Source organism: Pantherophis guttatus, chromosome 6, assembly GCF_059756535.1.
Source record: "Pantherophis guttatus breed Tessera chromosome 6, ASM5975653v1, whole genome shotgun sequence".
Classification (NCBI taxonomy): Eukaryota; Metazoa; Chordata; class Lepidosauria; order Squamata; family Colubridae; genus Pantherophis; species Pantherophis guttatus.
This window is the reverse complement of record NC_142068.1, coordinates 7,753,663-7,769,982: the sequence shown is the minus strand read 5'-3', so window position 1 is coordinate 7,769,982 and position 16,320 is coordinate 7,753,663. Positions and strand designations below refer to the sequence as shown.

At 45.5% G+C, this 16,320-nt stretch overlaps 1 protein-coding gene across 1 annotated transcript in view; it reads left to right on the top strand.

Annotated features, from left to right (window-relative positions):
• Positions 1 to 16,320, top strand: part of ECE2 (endothelin converting enzyme 2) — an 84,792-nt gene that overhangs the window by 13,967 nt on the left and 54,505 nt on the right. Inside the window, exon 2 of the mRNA XM_060682871.2 lies at positions 14,893 to 14,982. Coding sequence (XP_060538854.2) covers positions 14,893 to 14,982 — 90 coding nt within the window. The remainder of the gene's footprint in view (positions 1 to 14,892; positions 14,983 to 16,320) is intronic.

Genomic DNA, 16,320 nt, shown 5'->3' with positions numbered 1-16,320 from the left:
CTCCTGCTCCTGCTCCTCTTCTTCCTTCTCCTCCTCTTCTTCTTCTTCTCCTTTTCCTCCTCCTTCTCCTTTTCTTCCTTCTCCTTCTCCTCCTCCTTCCTGCTCCTCCTGCTCCTCCTCCTGCCCCTTTTCTTCTCCTCCTCCTCCTCCTCCTCCTCCTCCTCCTCCCCTCCTCCTCCTCCTCCTTTCTTCTTCTTCTTCCCCTTCCCCTTTCCCTTCCCCTCCTCCCCTCTGCATGAATAATACCAGGCCCTACTAATATTCATTCTTCTAGTTTTTTTAACCCAGATTATCCCTGAAGTATCTCTAAGCTAATTCACTTTATTTCTAGAAAATGACAAAGACTCCCAGAACAGCAGATCAAACACATCCTGAGAGGGGGGAAAAGAACCATCTGGGGAACACCAAAATGCTTTCTGCATCCCTGATGGATGTCATTCATCAAGTCTCCATTATACCCATTAAACTATATTTCTCTTCCTGTGCTCAAAGTAGAAGCTCATCTCATTTATTTCCCATACTTTGCGCTTTACCGTCTAAACTTCAGGGACTCTGTATTTTATGAGCACAGTTCTTTCTAATTATTTTTTATGGAATGTGTAATAGATCTCATAACAGCAACACACAGTAAGCACTTGTGAGGAAACCATGTGTCAAAGGATCTTTACAGCATAGGTTGGTTATACATCTAAGCCAGTGGTGGGTTCCTCCTGGTTCCACCCGGTTCCGCCGAGCCGGTAGCAGTGACGATATGACGTCACCGAACCGGTTCTGGGCTCCCCTGCCCCCTGCCCCCCGTGTTATTCTTTTATTTGGTCCCACCCCCAATCTATTGCTGCCTCCTGAGTCCCAGCTGATGACTAGAGGGAAAAAAACTGTTTAAACTCTTGCCGCGGGGCTTCAAAGGGCCGTCCCACAGCTGATCAGCGTTAAAAGAAAACAAATGAGTAGAGATGGCAAAAAGGTTAACCATCACTGGCCTAGCTGCTAATTCATGGTTTCACTTTCCAGTTTACAGGCAGTCCTCAACTAAACAACCAGATTTAGGACCTGAATTTCCATCCCTCCCCCCCCCCACCCCCAATGCCATTATAACTTCAAACAATTGCTGAATTCTATGTCAAGGACTGGCTAAATTTCCACAGACTGGAAAACAGGCATGAGATCACTCGGATCCCTAGTTTCTATAGTACGCCGCCCCGCTCAAATGCACATGTAACAATGGTTTGGTGGATTTATTAATATTCCCCAGCAGTTCCCTTCACCAAAAACCCAATTAAGTCCAGCCAAAAGCAGACCAATGCTGGTCCACAGAGCAGATACAGATTAACAGAGTGTTCTGTCCCCGTCTCACACACGCACACAAACAGACAGCCGGAGGTTAAATAAACTGGCAGACAACCAAATCTTCCAATACGAAGCTTAGCAGCAACCCAGTAGCTGCTTGCCAAGAACTTTACTCAATAAACAAAATAAACACAGTCAAGAATTGTCCAGTTCGTAAATTAAATCCAAGGCCGATAATGTTGTTTCCAAAGATGCAATGTGACTCGATAGTAGTTAGTTTTGTCCGTCACAGAGTCTGAATGGCCACCTCATCCCCTTTTATACCCTGTGGGGTGTGGTCCAGTGACTCAGCTTAATCTCTGGCACGCCTTTTCTTCTGTTGCGCGCGCTTATCTCTGCGACGCTGCCGAGGATCCAGCCAAGACTCATTTCCCTCATCACTGTCCACCTGTGGCTGCGTGGACGTGCTTGGCCCCAGCCCTATCTCTTGCCCTTCGGCGGACACCGAAGGCATTGCCAAAGAGGAGGGTCCTGGAGAGGGAGGCCTTGCCAACTCCTCTCCTTCACTCTCGGAGTCCTCTCCTGCCGATGACACAGGCTCAGGTAACGGAGCCACAACACAGAGTTAGAAGGGACCTTGTAGGCAGTGGTGGGATTCAGCCGGTTCGCACCACTTCGGGAGAACCGGTTGTTAACTTTCTGAGCAGTTTGGCAAACTGGTTGCTGGAAGAAATCATTAGGGCAGAGAACCGGTTGTTAAATTATTTGAATCCCACCGCTGCTTGTAGGTCATCTAGTCCAATTCACCAACCAAGTAGACCCTACACCATTTCTGACAGATGGCAGTCCAGTTTTTTCTTGAAAGCTTCCATTGATGAAGCTCCCACAACTTCTGAAGACAAGCTGTTCCATTGGTTGATTGCTCTCTCTCTCTGTCAGAAAATTTCCCCCCTATTTCCAGGTTGAATCTCTCCTTGTTCAATTTCCATCCGTTATTCTTTTTCTGGCCTTAGCTTGACCCCCTCCTCTCTGTGACAGCTCCTCAAATAGTGGAATACTGCTATCATGTCTCCCCTGGTCCTTCTTTTCATTAAACCAGCCATATCCAATTCCTGCAACCGTTCTTCTTATGTTTTAGTTTCCAGTCCCTCTAATAGCCTTGATTGCTCTTCTCTGCACTCTTTCTAGATTCTCAACATCTTTTTTATAGCGTAGTGACCAGGGTGGATAAAAATCAATGATTTTTTTTTAAAAAAATCAAAAAAATCAGATTTTTTTGATTTAAGTCGGATTTTTTTGATTTAAATTGGATTTATTTTTATTTTTATTTAATTTATTTTAATAAAAAACTTTTGGGGTAAAAATCCATCGTAAGATACTTTTCTATTTAAGATACATAAATAATTTAGTTTATTCAGCATGAAACGGAGCTGAGTTATGTAGCAGGAGGCTGTATATTCTGCAACACTGGGACTATCGGTGAGTCAACAGTGGGTCAAAGGAGTAGCAGAGATGGCAGTTGCTCTTTAAAAATTATGATTTAAATCGAGTTGATTTAAATCAGGCCTTTTTACTAGTGATTTAAATCATGATTTAAAGTGTGATTTAAATCAACTTGATTTAAATCAAATCCACCCTGGTGGTGACCAAAACTGGACAGAGTACTCTAGGTGTGGTCTTGTGTGGAGACCACAAGGCATGGAACAATGGCCAATGAGTCCACAAGGTACTTTCAAAGTCTCCCAAACCAGAAAATCCACCAGGCAAAACTAAACCCACAACACGAGAGGGTTCACGAGGCAAGAAAAGTTTAAAGTTCTCAAGGCACCATCCAAAGTCAACGTGCGGTTTCAAATCCAAAGCAAGACAGGGATCACAATGACCAGGAAACACGCAGCTAGGAAATGAACACATCGTTCCCAGCATCGTCTCCATCTGTCTGCTCTGCCAAATAGCCAGCATCTGGTGCAGCCCATCAAAAAGGGAGAGGCTGCCTCCTTGCAAGTAATCTGGCTGACCTTCATTGCTCCTGCCTTTTCTCTGCCCTACGTGTTCTCGGATCAGGTGCAGAAGGCGGTTCCTCTTCCTCATCGCTGATTGGCTGCGGCTGCGTTTTTCCCCCCACCTGAAGCCTTAGGGCTGTCCTGCTGCAGCTGGGCTTCAGCCAAATCCCTCTCAACCGGCTGCTTGAAGCCACTGATTGACTCCCCTCCTGACATGCCTAGGACTGGTTCATTCTCCTCTGAACTGACATCCGGAGAGGCATCTGGGGAAGCATTCGGGGGAGTCATCCAGTGGTGGGTTGCCCGCGGTTCGCATTGGTTCTATAGAACTGGTAGTAAAACTGGCGGGAGGCTCCGCCCACCGTCCCCGACATCATCAAAATACTTTGCGCGGCCCCGCTGCGAACCGGTAGTAAAGGTAAGTAGAACCCACCCCTGGAGTCATAGCGTATAGTGTCCTTCCTGTGTTTTCAAAGTCAAGGGAAGCATTGTTGTGATTGTTCGCCTGCCTCTAGATCTATCACCGGGAAGGAAAAATTGTCAGTGGGATTTGATCAATGTTAGAAGCAGAGGTGGTATTCAGCCGGTTCGGACCAGTTCGGATGAACTGGTAGCGGAAATTGCGGGTGGCTCCGCCCACCCACCCCGGCACTATGCCGTCCTGTTTAGCTATGTTTTGGAGGCTGGGCACATGTGTGGAAGGCCAGGTGCATATGCGGAAGGCACACACACGCGGTGAACCAGTGGTAAAAATATGTGAAACCCACCTGTGGTTAGAAGGCATTCTGTAGGAGAAGGGACGGGGGGCGGAATCAAAAGAGGAATCAGCCTAGACTCTCTATGTAGCCACAAGCCGGCAGAGTCGAATCCCTCTTGAATCCCATTGGCCCTTATCTAATGCCAAGATAGTGCTACCCTGTTTCTCCAAAAATAAGACATCCCCTGATAATAAGCCCAATCGGGCTTTTGAGTGCATGGCAATAAGGCCAAGCGCTTATTTCAGGGTTCAAAGAGGAGGGGAAGGAAGGAAGGAGGGAGGAATGGAGGAAAGGAGGGAGGGAGATGGGAAGGAGAAGGAAGGAGGGAGGAAGGAAGGAAGGAGGGAGATGAGAATGAGAAAGAGGGAGGAAGGAGGGAGGGAGGGAGATGAGAATGAGAAGGGGGGAGGAAGGAAGGAAGGTGGGAGGAAGATTGGAATGAGAATGAGAACGGGGGAGGGAGGGAAGGAAGGAAGGAGGGAGGAATGAAGGAAGAAAGGAGGGAGGGAGATGGGAATGAGAGTGAGAACGAGAGAGAGGGAGGGAGGGGGGAGGGAATGAAGGAAGGATGGAGGGAGGAATGAAGGAAGAAAGGAGGGAGGGAGATGGGAATGAGGGAGAGAGGGAGGGAGGGAAGAAGGAGGGAGGGAGGGAAGGAAGGAGGAAGGAAGAAAGGAAGAAAGGAGATGGGAATGAGGGAGGGAGGGAGGAAAGAGGGAGAGAGGTGGGAAGGAGAAGGAGAAGGGGGGAGAGCTAGAAAATAGTAAAAAGCACAAATATAAAGATAAATGAAGAACATGCAGTATTATAGTAGGATAAGATTTAAAATTTAAAAAAATACTTAGAGTAATAACTATGTAATGTATATAAATGAACATGTTCATAAATGAACAAAACCCTGTTCCCCCCCCAAAAATAAGACATCCCCTGATAATAAGCCCAATCAGGCTTTTGAGCACATGGCAATAAGGCCAAGGGCTTATTTCAGGGTTCAAAAAAAAATATAAGGCAGGGTCTTATTTTCGGGGAAACACGGTAACTGTTAGTTGCATATATTCCTGTGCATCGGAATGATTAGCAATAAAATTCTCAAGTGCAGCCCTGATTTTTTGGTCCTGATCTTTTGTGCCTGACATACTGTCTCACATCCCTGCGCCTTGTTCCTTTCAGATAGTATAGAATTCTTTATTGGCCAAGTGTGACTGGACACACAAGGAATTTCTCTTGTATATATAGTATGCTTTGCCACCCAGCAGATCTGGTCTTCACACGCGTGCTTCGTTTCTCATAGTAATGAGTCACCAACACATTCAATTTTTCTCTTTGTCTTCTCCCAAGGTATGGCTGCTTCTATTCAGGGACCCTCTATTCCACTTCCTGTTCTTCTGTATTTCCTTTCACTTTTTTTTTTTTTGAAGCCTCTTTTTTCATGCCTGTTGACATCCTGACTGCTGCTCTTGAATGTATCAGTGATGCGTAATACCTTTCATTTTGCTCCTCCACATTGTGTTTCTTATGACAATTACGATGCCTTCAGCTTCCGCTGTACCCCTTCCGTTGGTAGAGCTGATCGATATTTATCCTTTTCCATCACTGAATTATGAAGATGTACTGGTACAATTAAAGGGGCTGGAGCAGGGGTGAAATGCTCTCGGTTCGGACCAGCTCGGGCGAGTAGGTAACGATGGCGGCGGGCAATTTGGAGAACCTGTAGCAAAAATCCCTGCCCCCGCCCCTCATGCCCAGCTGAGCCACGCGATCATCAGAGCCTTTTTTTTCTTTTAAATGGCTCTGACCAGCCAAGCTCTGACGATCCCAGCTGAGTTGCCTGCTAATCAGGCAAGTCAGCTTGGATCGTCAGAGCCATTTAAAAGAAAAAAAGTTTTTTCTTTTAAATGGCTCTGACAATCCAAGCTCTGACAATCTCAGCTGAGTTGTCTGCTAATCGGTAGCAAAAATCCCTCCTCCTCCCCCTCTCAGCTTGCTTTCCTTAGCTGCTGGTCGCAACGCCTTGCTGTAATCCCCGCAATCCATTGCATCAGCAAGCAACTGAATCTCCCTGCCTGCAATCAAGCAGGCAGGGAGTTGTGGACTTCAACTCCCAGAATTCCTCATCCAGCAAAGCAAAGCTGGCTGAGGAATTCTGGGAGTTGAAGTCTACAAGTCCTAAAATTGCCAAGGTTGGAGACCCCTGTTCTATTGGGTAAGTTTTTTCCCCCTTTGGGAGCTTAAAAAAAATAGTTAATTGGGGTTTTTTTTAGTTGTTCTTTTTTTAGACTAGCCATTTAAAGTTTAGGAAGTTTTAAATTTAGCTGCTTTTATATATAAATTAAAATAAAATAAAATAAAATAATATTTGTGCAGCTTTCTGAGATTTAGTGTGTTTCTGTAGTGTTTCACTCTTATTACACAAACACACAAAATCACACAAAGATATATGTGGAATTTTGTGTGTGTAAAGTGTGAAAGTTGGTTTTGGGGGCTTTTTTGTGGCTGTGTGAGGTTCCTGCTTGTTGCAGGGGCCATTTTGGGTCTAGCACAGCTGCTTTTACATTGTGGGTGAGCCAGTTGTGTTGTGATGTGTTTTGTAGGTTAAAAAAGGGCAAAGAAGTGACATTGACTTGGCCACGCCCACCTGACCAACAAACCATGCCCACCCAGTCACCTTACCACCAAGCCCCACCCACAAATTAAGCCACGCCCACAGAACCGGTAGCAAAAAATTTTAGATTTCACCCCTGGGCTGGAGGCTAAAACATATGAAGAATGGTTGCAGGAATTGGGTTTGTCTATTCTAATGGAAAGAAGGACTAGGGGTGACAGGACAACAGTGTTCCAATATTTGAGGGGCTGCCACTAAGAAGAGGGGGTCTATTCATCCAGTTTTGATCGCCACAATGTAAAAAAGATGTGGAGACTCTAGAAAGAGTGCAGAGAAGAGCAACCAGGATGATGAGGGGACTGGAGGCTAAAACGTATGAAGAACGGTTACAGGAACTGGACATGGCTAGTCTAGTGAGGAGAAGGCCCAGGGGAGACATGTTAGCTGTCTGAGGGGCTGCCACAGAGACAAGAGGATCAAGCTTTTTTCCAAAGCATCCGAAGGCCAGACAAGGAACAATGGATGGAAACTGACCAAGGAGAGATTCAACCTAGAAATAAGGAGAAATTTTCTTGACAGTGAGAACAATCAACCAACGGAACAGAAGTTGCCTTCGGAAGTTGTGGGAGCTTCATCACTGGAGGCTTTCAAGAAAAGATTGGACTGCCATTTGTCAGAAATGGTGTAGGGTCTCCTACTTGGGTGGGGGGTTGGACTAGATGACCTACAAGATCCCTTCCAACTCTGTTCATCTGTAATCAAGTAGAGAAGCAACCTAAAAATAAGGAAAAATTTCCTAACAGCAAGAACAATTAATCGGTGGAACGGCATGTCTCCAGGAGTTGTCGGTGCTCCATCACTCCATCTCATAAGAAGAGACTGGACAGCCACTTGTCTGAAATGGTATAGGATAGGATCTCCTGCTTGAGCAAAGGGTTGGACTAGAAGACCTCCAAAGTCCCTTCCAACTCTGTTATTCTGAAATTCTCTCTCGTTCTTCAGACATAACCACAAGGCTGCATTTACCGCGCATTTTGGTCGCTTGGAGTATTGCAGGTTGAGATTCCTGATGTCAGTATTGTGCATTTTCGCTTCTTTTCCTTAAGGTTCTGTCAGCAAAATCTCTTCCCCCCCCCACCCTTTTTTTTTTTTAAAAAAAATCTTTCTCAAGCTCTCAGGTTAGCCAAGAAGAGACAAAATGTATTAAGGATGCCCTGCATTAAGAGGATTTGGCTGTACCAGATCCTCTTAACTTTCCCCGTTTATTCTCTCCGTGAGCTCCAGGGGTGGGTTCTAAATTTTTTTACTACCGGTTCTGTGGGCGTGGCTTATTTTGTGGTTGTGGCTTGGAGGTCATGTGACTAGGTGGGTGTGGCTAGCTGGTCAGAGTCATTTCTGGAAGGTCCTCGCACTTACGACCAGTCCTCGCACTTACGACCCAACTCATTTGTTTGCTTTTAACACTGATCAGCTGTAGGGCGGCCCTTTGAAGCCCCGCGGCAAGAGTTTAAACAGTTTTTTTCCCTCTAGTCATCAGCTGGGACTCAGGAGGCAGCAATAGATTGGGGGTGGGACCAAATAAAAGGTAAGAATAACGTGGGGGGGGGAGAACCGGTTCGGTGATGTCATATCGTCACCACTACCGGCTCGGCCGAACCGGACCGAACCGGGAGGAACCCACCACTGGTGCGCTCCCTGGAAATGATTCGCATCCATTAGAATTAGTAACCGAGGGACATATGGAATGATTTCTGTCTGACAAACCGGCTTGGGCAGATCAGAGCAAGGAATCGAAGCACGTAATCCTTTCTAAATATAGGAACTGCACCAGGGAAGGGAGAATCGCCAAGCCAGAGGTTGAGATAATAGTAAAAGACGCAGATCGTTTAGGCCTCCTTTGCTTTCTGATTTTAAAAGGAAGATTTCTAAGTCTTCCACTATATTAAAAAGAATTAAAAATTGGGATGGGTGGGGGGTGGGAGCGATGGAGAGGGAAATTCTGCGGGAGGACCAAGAAACTTTTTAAGAAAGGCGGGGGTTATTCAAGTGCTCGTCTTCATAAAAAAGAATTAAGTGGGTTTTTTTCCCCTGTACTTCCTTCCTATAGGAAATTGATTGATTTATATATGGTAAATGAATGCCAATCCAAGTCAAAATGAGTCCCACGTTTGCCTGTTCTTCTTCCAACCAGGCTCCCTGAAATCTTCCTTCCTCTCTCTCATTCCCATCCCTCTCCCTCCCTCCCTCCCTCCTCCCTCTCTCCCTCCTTCCTCTCTCCTTCCTTCTCATTCTCATTCCCATCTCCCTCCCTCCTTCCTCCCTCTCTCCCTCTCATTCCCTGTCATTCCCTCCCTCCCTCCCTCTCATTCCCATCTCCCTCCCTCCTTCCTTCCCTCCCTCCTTCCTTCCTTCCATCCTTCCTCCCTCCCTTCCTTCTTCCCTCCCTCCCTCCCTCCTATTCTCATTTTCCTCCCTCCCTCCCTCCTTCCTTCCTTTCTCCTTCCTTCCTTCCCTCCCTCATTCCTTCCATCCTTCCTCCCTCCCTCCCATCCTTCTTCTCTCCCTCCCTCCCATTCTCATTTTCCTCCCTCCCTCCCTCCTTCCTTCCTTCCTCCTTCCTTCCCTCCCTCCTTCCTTCCATCCATCCTTCCTCCCTCCCTCCCTCCCTCCCTTCCTTCTTCCCTCCCTCCCTCCCTCTCATTCCCATTTTCCTCCCTCCCTCCCTCCCTCCTTCCTTCCTCCCTCCCTCCCTTTGTAACTTTGAATGGGTGCTAAACAAATGATGGTGAGGAGTACCAATTGCAACATATCCCACATTAGAAGACTGTGTTGTTGTTCTTTTAAAGTGCATGCATGTTCCATAAAGAAAACAGAACTGTAGCGCGGATTATTTATTTATTTTTAAATAGGGTGAAAATATTCCTCGTAATATCCGTTTGGCCACACGCGCCAAGGAATGGGGGGGACCGTATGCCCCAAACGATCTCTTCCATAGATTTTTTTTCAAATTAATTATGTGCCATGAAATTGCTTTTGCCTCCCTAGCAACCCCATAGATTTTTCTCCGGGATGATGGATCCCGAAGCTGTTCTTTCAAATCTCCCAAGGGTCCATTCATCAAACGGAGTCTGTCTATCTTGCTGCCGGCTGTCCTGTTCTTCTCTTTCCTTCTTCCTCTTGCAGAATTAGAATGGCCCTTCTTAAAATAGAATCTCTGTTTTATAAATGACATTAGGCAGAAGTTGGATCTCAGCTTTTCTTTTCTCTCTCTCTGTATCCTCATGTCTGGAAAAGCTGTGCAAAATTATCACTGGATGGAAACGTGGCGATTCTTCGTACTGTAGAAAAACATTGCCTTTCTCTCAATTAACCCCTGAAAGAGCAACAATTTCAGGAATGTTGTTGTTGTTATTATTATTATTATTATTATTATTTAATCTTTAGTGAGATTCACAGCCTTTGAGGCTGGTTAATAGCTCAGCAGCTCGAGTCCTAACCAAGGACCTAGGAACTGTTAAGGTATCGTCGGAGGATGTAAGCTGTTCCGAGTAAGGTGGTTTTTTGTAGAGTCAAAATGTTCAAGTCCAGTAAATTTAGAATTTCTAAATAGCGGGGTAGCCCTTTGGGTATTGCTCCAAGGGCTCCAATTACAATCGGGACAACACACGATTTCTTTTTCCACAGTCGCTCAACTTCAATTTGCAAGTCCCGGTACTTTGTGATTTTTTTCTTGCTGCTTATCTTCAATCTGTGCATCACCAGGTATTGCAATGTCAATGAACCATACTTTTTTCTTTTCAACTATTGTTATGTCAGGTGTGTTGTGGACCAAGTGCCTGTCAGTCTGAATCCTAAAGTCCCACAAGATCTTGAGTTTCTCATTCTCTAAAACTTTCTCAACCTGATGTTCCCAGTGGTTTTTGCTGTACTCAAATCTGCTTAATAGCTCAGCAGCTTGAGTCCTAACCAAGGACCTAGGAACTGTTAAGGTATCGTCGGAGGATGTAAGCTGTTCCGAGTAAGGTGGTTTTTTGTAGAGTCAAAATGTTCAAGTTGTTGTTGTTGTTGTTGTTGTTGTTGTTGTTGTTGTTGTTATTATTATTATTATTATTATTATTATTATTATTATTATTATTATACAGTATACACAGCAAACGAGATGACCATGCTGGATTTCGTATCCTAAATCACTACTCGAACACTTCCCAAGCGTTTAGGACTGCGTGATGTATCGGTGGATTATGTGAGCAGATCCCAGTAAGGTGGCCTTCTGCAGCTGACCAATGGTGATCTTGTCAGCGCCAATCATTTTTAAGTGCTTGCCTAGGTCTTTAGGCACAGCACCCAGTGTGCCCAGTACCACTGGGACCACCTGCACTGGTTTATGCCAGAGTCTCTGCAGTTCTATTCTCAAGTCCTGATATCTGGTGACTTTTTCAAGTTGTTTCTCGTCGATTCTGCTGTCACCAAGTATGGCAATGTCGACGATCCACACTTTTATCTTCTCCACAATTGTGATATCCGGGGTATTGTGTTCCAAAACTTTGTCAGTCTGTATTTGGAAGTCCCACAGTAGTTTTGCATGCTCATTTTCGACCACTTTTTCAGGCTTATGATCCCACCAGTTCTTTGCTACAGGCAGATGGTAGTTGTGACACAAGTTCCAGTGGACCATCTGAGCGACTGTGTTATGACGTTGTTTGTAGTCAGTCTGAGCTATTGTCTTGCAGCCACTCAGTATGTGATCAATGGCTTCATCCGCTTCTTTGCAGAGTCTGTATTTGGGGTCATCGGCAGATTTTTTTTTATTCTGGCTTTGATTACATTCGTTCTGATGGCTTGTTCCTGGGCTACAAAAATCAGGCCTTCTGTCTCTTTCTTCAGTGTTCCGTTGGTCAGCCATAACCAGGTCTTTTCCTTATCTACTTTTCCTTGGATCTTCTCAAGGAACAGTCCATGTAGTGCTTTGTTATACCAGCTGTCAGCCCGAGTTTGCATCGCTGTTTTCCTATATTGGTTTGTTGCACTTTGAGCAGCTTCCTCTTGTTGACCTCCATCAAGAGGAAGCTGTTCAAAGTGGAGCAAACCAAGACTCAATATTTTATTCAATATTTTATTTATTTATATAATCAATATTTTATTTAACCAAGACTCAATAACAACTTCTTCTTCTTCTTCTTCTTCTTCTTCTTCTTCTTCTTCTTCTTCTTCTTCTTCTTCTTCTTCTTCTTCTTCTTCCTCTTCCTCTTCCTCTTCCTCTTCCTCTTCCTCTTCTTCTTCCTCTTTCTCTTCTTCTTCTTCTTCTTCTTCTTCTTCTTCTTCTTCTTCTTCTTCTTCTTCCTCTTCCTCTCCTTCCTCTTCCTCCTCCTCCTCCTCCTCCTCCTCCTCCTCCTCCTCCTCCTCCTCCTCCTCCTCCTCCTCTTCTTCTTCTTCTTCTTCTTCTTCTTCTTCTTCTTCTTCTTCTTCTCCTCTTCCTCCTCCTCCTTCTCCTTCTCCTTCTCCTTCTCCTTCTCCTTCTTCTCCTCCTCCTCCTCCTTCTTCTTAATCAGCCAGATTCTTAGACTGGATTTGGCATTTTTATCCACCTACAGGTAGTCCTCAGCTTAACCACCACAATCGAGCCCAGAATTTCCATTGCTAAGTGAGACATTGGTTACATGAGTTTTGCCCCGTGTCACGACCTTCCTTGCCACAGTTGTTAAGTGAATCGCTGCAGCTGTTACGTTAACAACACGGTTGTTAAATGAATCTGGCTTCCCCGTTGACTTTGCTTGTCAGAAGGTCGCAAAAGGGGATCACGTGAGCCCAGGATGTTGCAGCGGTCATAAATATGAAACCAGTAGACAGGGCATCTGAATTTGGGTCATGTGACCTTGGGGATGCTGCAAAAGCCATAAGTGTGAAAATGGTCATAAGTTACTTTTTTGAGTAATGTTGTAACTTTGAACAGTCACTAATTGAGGATTACCTGTATCGAGTCCTTCCCAGGGACCTGCGATAGGCAGATGTTGTTGCTTGATATATTGTTGTTGTTATTATTATTATAAACTTTTATTCGCCAAACATGAAACTCAGTCAACTGAACATTTAAAAATATATCACAAATAGCATTGACTGGCGCTGATGGTTGATAGGGGTTGCTGCCAGCATCCTAGGTATCAACCAAGTATCAAGATCTTGTGAAGCGGCTTTTTTTTTTTATAGATAAGTTTTATTGAAAAAATTTTCTTTTCATCATACATGTTTTATGAACAGAGTGCCAACCAGGTCACACCTTATACATCTTATATAATCAAAATCATCATTATTATATATCTTAAATCTTCCCGTTTTTTCCAATATCTATCTCTTTTATACATCCTTTCTTACAAATTTATAATTTTTCTCCATCTCTTCTTCTTTCAACTTCTGCCACATTAGTTTCTTTCCGTCATTTTTTTATCCTTTTCAATTTTATTTTTCAGTAACATCCCTTTACGCCTTATGCTCCTTCTCTATGACAATCACTCCAATTGTTTACTTTCTTCCTCCATCACAAGATCACATGATCACGTGAAGTGTTCATACCACTTCATAATGCCTTGGTAAGGCCACACTTGGAATACTGCATCCAATTTTGGTCGCCACGATGTAAAAAAGATGTGGAGACTCTAGAACAGTGATGGATAACCTTTTTGCCATCGCGTGCCAGGAGCAGGGGTGGGGGTCATGCTCGTGCATGCCCACATCCATAATTCTATGCGCCTCGCCCACTCCCCGCGTTCCTGGCACGTGATGGCCCGGTAGGCCCATTTTTCTCTCTCCCCAGACTCCAGAGCCTTTCTAGGAGTCTGGGGAGGGTTAAAATTAGGAACTGGGGATCGGAAGTTGGCAAATGGGCTGTTTTCGGCCTCCGGAGGACCTCGGGGGGGGAGGCCATTTTTGCCCTCCCCAGACTCCTAGAAAGGCTGTGGAGCCTGGGGAGAGAGAAAAATGGGCGTTCCCCACCACCACCCAAGGCCCTCCAGAGGCAGGAAACAGCTTGTTTCCCTACTTCTGGTGGGCCCAGAAGGCCCAAAAATCAGCTGGCCGGTACACGCATGCGCGCCGGAGCTGAGCTCGCGTGTCCCATCAATATGGCTATGTGTGCCACATAGTGGCATAGGTTCGCCATCACGGCTCTTGAAAGAGTGCAGAGAAGAGTAATAAAGAGGATTAGGGGACTGGAGGGTAAAACATATGAAGAACGGTTGCAGGAACTGGGTATGTCTAGTTTAATGAAGAGAAGGACTAGGGGAGACATGATAGCAGTCTTCCAATATCTCAGGGGTTGTCACAAAGAAGAGGGAGTCTATTCATCCAGTTTTGGTCGCCACGAATTCAGCTATCGAACTACAATTCCCAGAATTCCTTTGGGAAAAGAAGGGCTGGGCTTTTCCAATCTCTTCATGTTGGCAGCTACAGGATAGGATCTGAATGTGTTTCAGACATAGTCATCGATTTAACAACAGTTCATTTTAGTGACCGTTCCAAGTTCCAACAGCCCTGAAAAAAGTGACTTATGACTGTTTTTCACACGTATGACTGTTGCGGTATCACCCCTGGTCACGTGATCAAAAGTCAGTCCCGTGGCAACTGACTTCTATTTACGACGGTCACTGCATCCTTGGATCAAGCGATCCCCTTTCGCAGCCTTCTGACAAGCAAGAGTAAGAGCCTTGGTGGCACAGCAGACTAATGCACTGTTAAGTTAACACCAGCTGCCTGCAATTACTGCGAGTTCAAATCTCACCAGGCTCAAGGTTGACTCAGCCTTCCATCCTTCCGAGGTAGATAAAATGAGGACCCGGTTTGTGGGGGCAATAAGCTGACTTTGTATAAAAAAGAATACTGCTTGGTGGGAGGGGGGGGTGAAAGCCCTACTAAGCAGGTATATACAAAAGTATGAAGGCTATTGCTTAACGCATTGTAAGCCGCTCTGAGTCTCCGGAAAAGGGCAGCATATAAATCGAACCAATAAAAATAAATCGAACCAATAAAAAAGTCAACGGAGAGGCCCAATTCCCTCAACAACCGTGTGACTCACTTAACAACGGCCACTTAGCCAAGTCGTAATATGGGGCAAAACTCACTGAACAAATGTTTCACTTCATGAGAGACATGTTGGGCTCTGTTGCGGTCGTACACCGAGGACTGCCTGTTGTTTTCTCTCGTGTCTTCCAACCCCAGCGTTATTTTTCCCATTTCCCCCCCCTCTTTTCAGATGACGGAGTATAAGAGAGCCATGTTTCAAGAAGACGAAGTGCTGGATGCCACAGGGGACGGGAGCAACACATCTCCGGACAGCGTCGAGGTAGGGCGAACAGTGGAAGGTCCAGTAGCCCTTCAAACTTACAATTATTCATTTAGCGGCCATTCGAGGTTGCAGGGGCACTGAAAAATGTGACTTATGACCAGGGGTGGGTTCTAAATTTTTTTACTACCGGTTCTGTGGGTGTGGCTTATTTTGTGGGCGTGGCTTGATGGTCATGTGACAATTCTTTAGGATTTAGCAGAGGTACTGGTCTACCAGGCTTTTAACTGCTTGCAGAGCTGCACCGGTCTACTCATGTATTTTTGCAGGCACCGATCTACTGATTTGTTTTTGAGGCACCGGTCTACCACCAAACTGCCTTTTACCACTGATCAGCTGTAGGGCGGCCCTTTGAAGCCCCGCGGCAACAGTTTAAACAGTTTTTTTCCTTATAGCCCATCAGCTGGGACTCAGGAGGCAGCAATAGATTGGGGGTGGGTTGAAATAAAAGGTAAGAATAACGTGGGGGGGCGGGGGGTTGGGGGGTGATGGGGGGCAGAACAGGTTCGGTGATGTCATATCGTCACCGCTACTGGCTTGGCCGAACCGGGCCGAACCGAGAGGAACCCACCACTGCTTATGACTAGATTTCCCATTTACAACCATTGCAGCATCCCATGTGGTCACGTGATCAGAATTTGGCACTTGGCAACCGGCATATATTGATGACGGTTGCAATGTCCCAGGGGGTGGGGTGTCATATGATCCCCATTTGTGACCTTCCCAGTTGCTTTCCGCCGGGCAAAGTCAATGGGAGGAGCCATTGACCACATGACTCATTTAACAAATACAGTGATTCGTTTAACAACCGCACGAAAGAGGTCACAAAATGGGACACAGGTCACTTCACCACTGTCTTGCTTAGCCATGGAAATCTTGCGCTCCATTGGGGTCATAAGGCGAGGACTATTTGTGTACTTTCACGGATTCGACTCCAGCCTGAGAGGCTGCCATGCGATCTTTACACACCCTGTGGAAACTAATCAAGGAGAGAAGCAACTTAGAACTAAGGAGAAATTTCCTGACAGTTAGAATAATTTTTTTTTTTTTTAAATTTGATTTATATGCCGTCCTTCTCCGGAGACTCAGGGCGGCTTACAATGTGCTCAGCAATAGCCTTCATCCTTTTGTATATTTATACAAAGTCAGCTTATTGCCCCCACAACTGGGTCCTCAATTTACCTACCTTAGAAAGGATGGAAGGCTGAGTCAACCTTGAGCCTTGGCGAGATTCGAACCCTGCAGTAATTGCAGGCAGCTGGTCTTAATAACCAGCTTAATAACAGGGTGCCTTAAACCCCTGTGCTACCAAGGCTCTTAAATTAATCAGTGGAACAA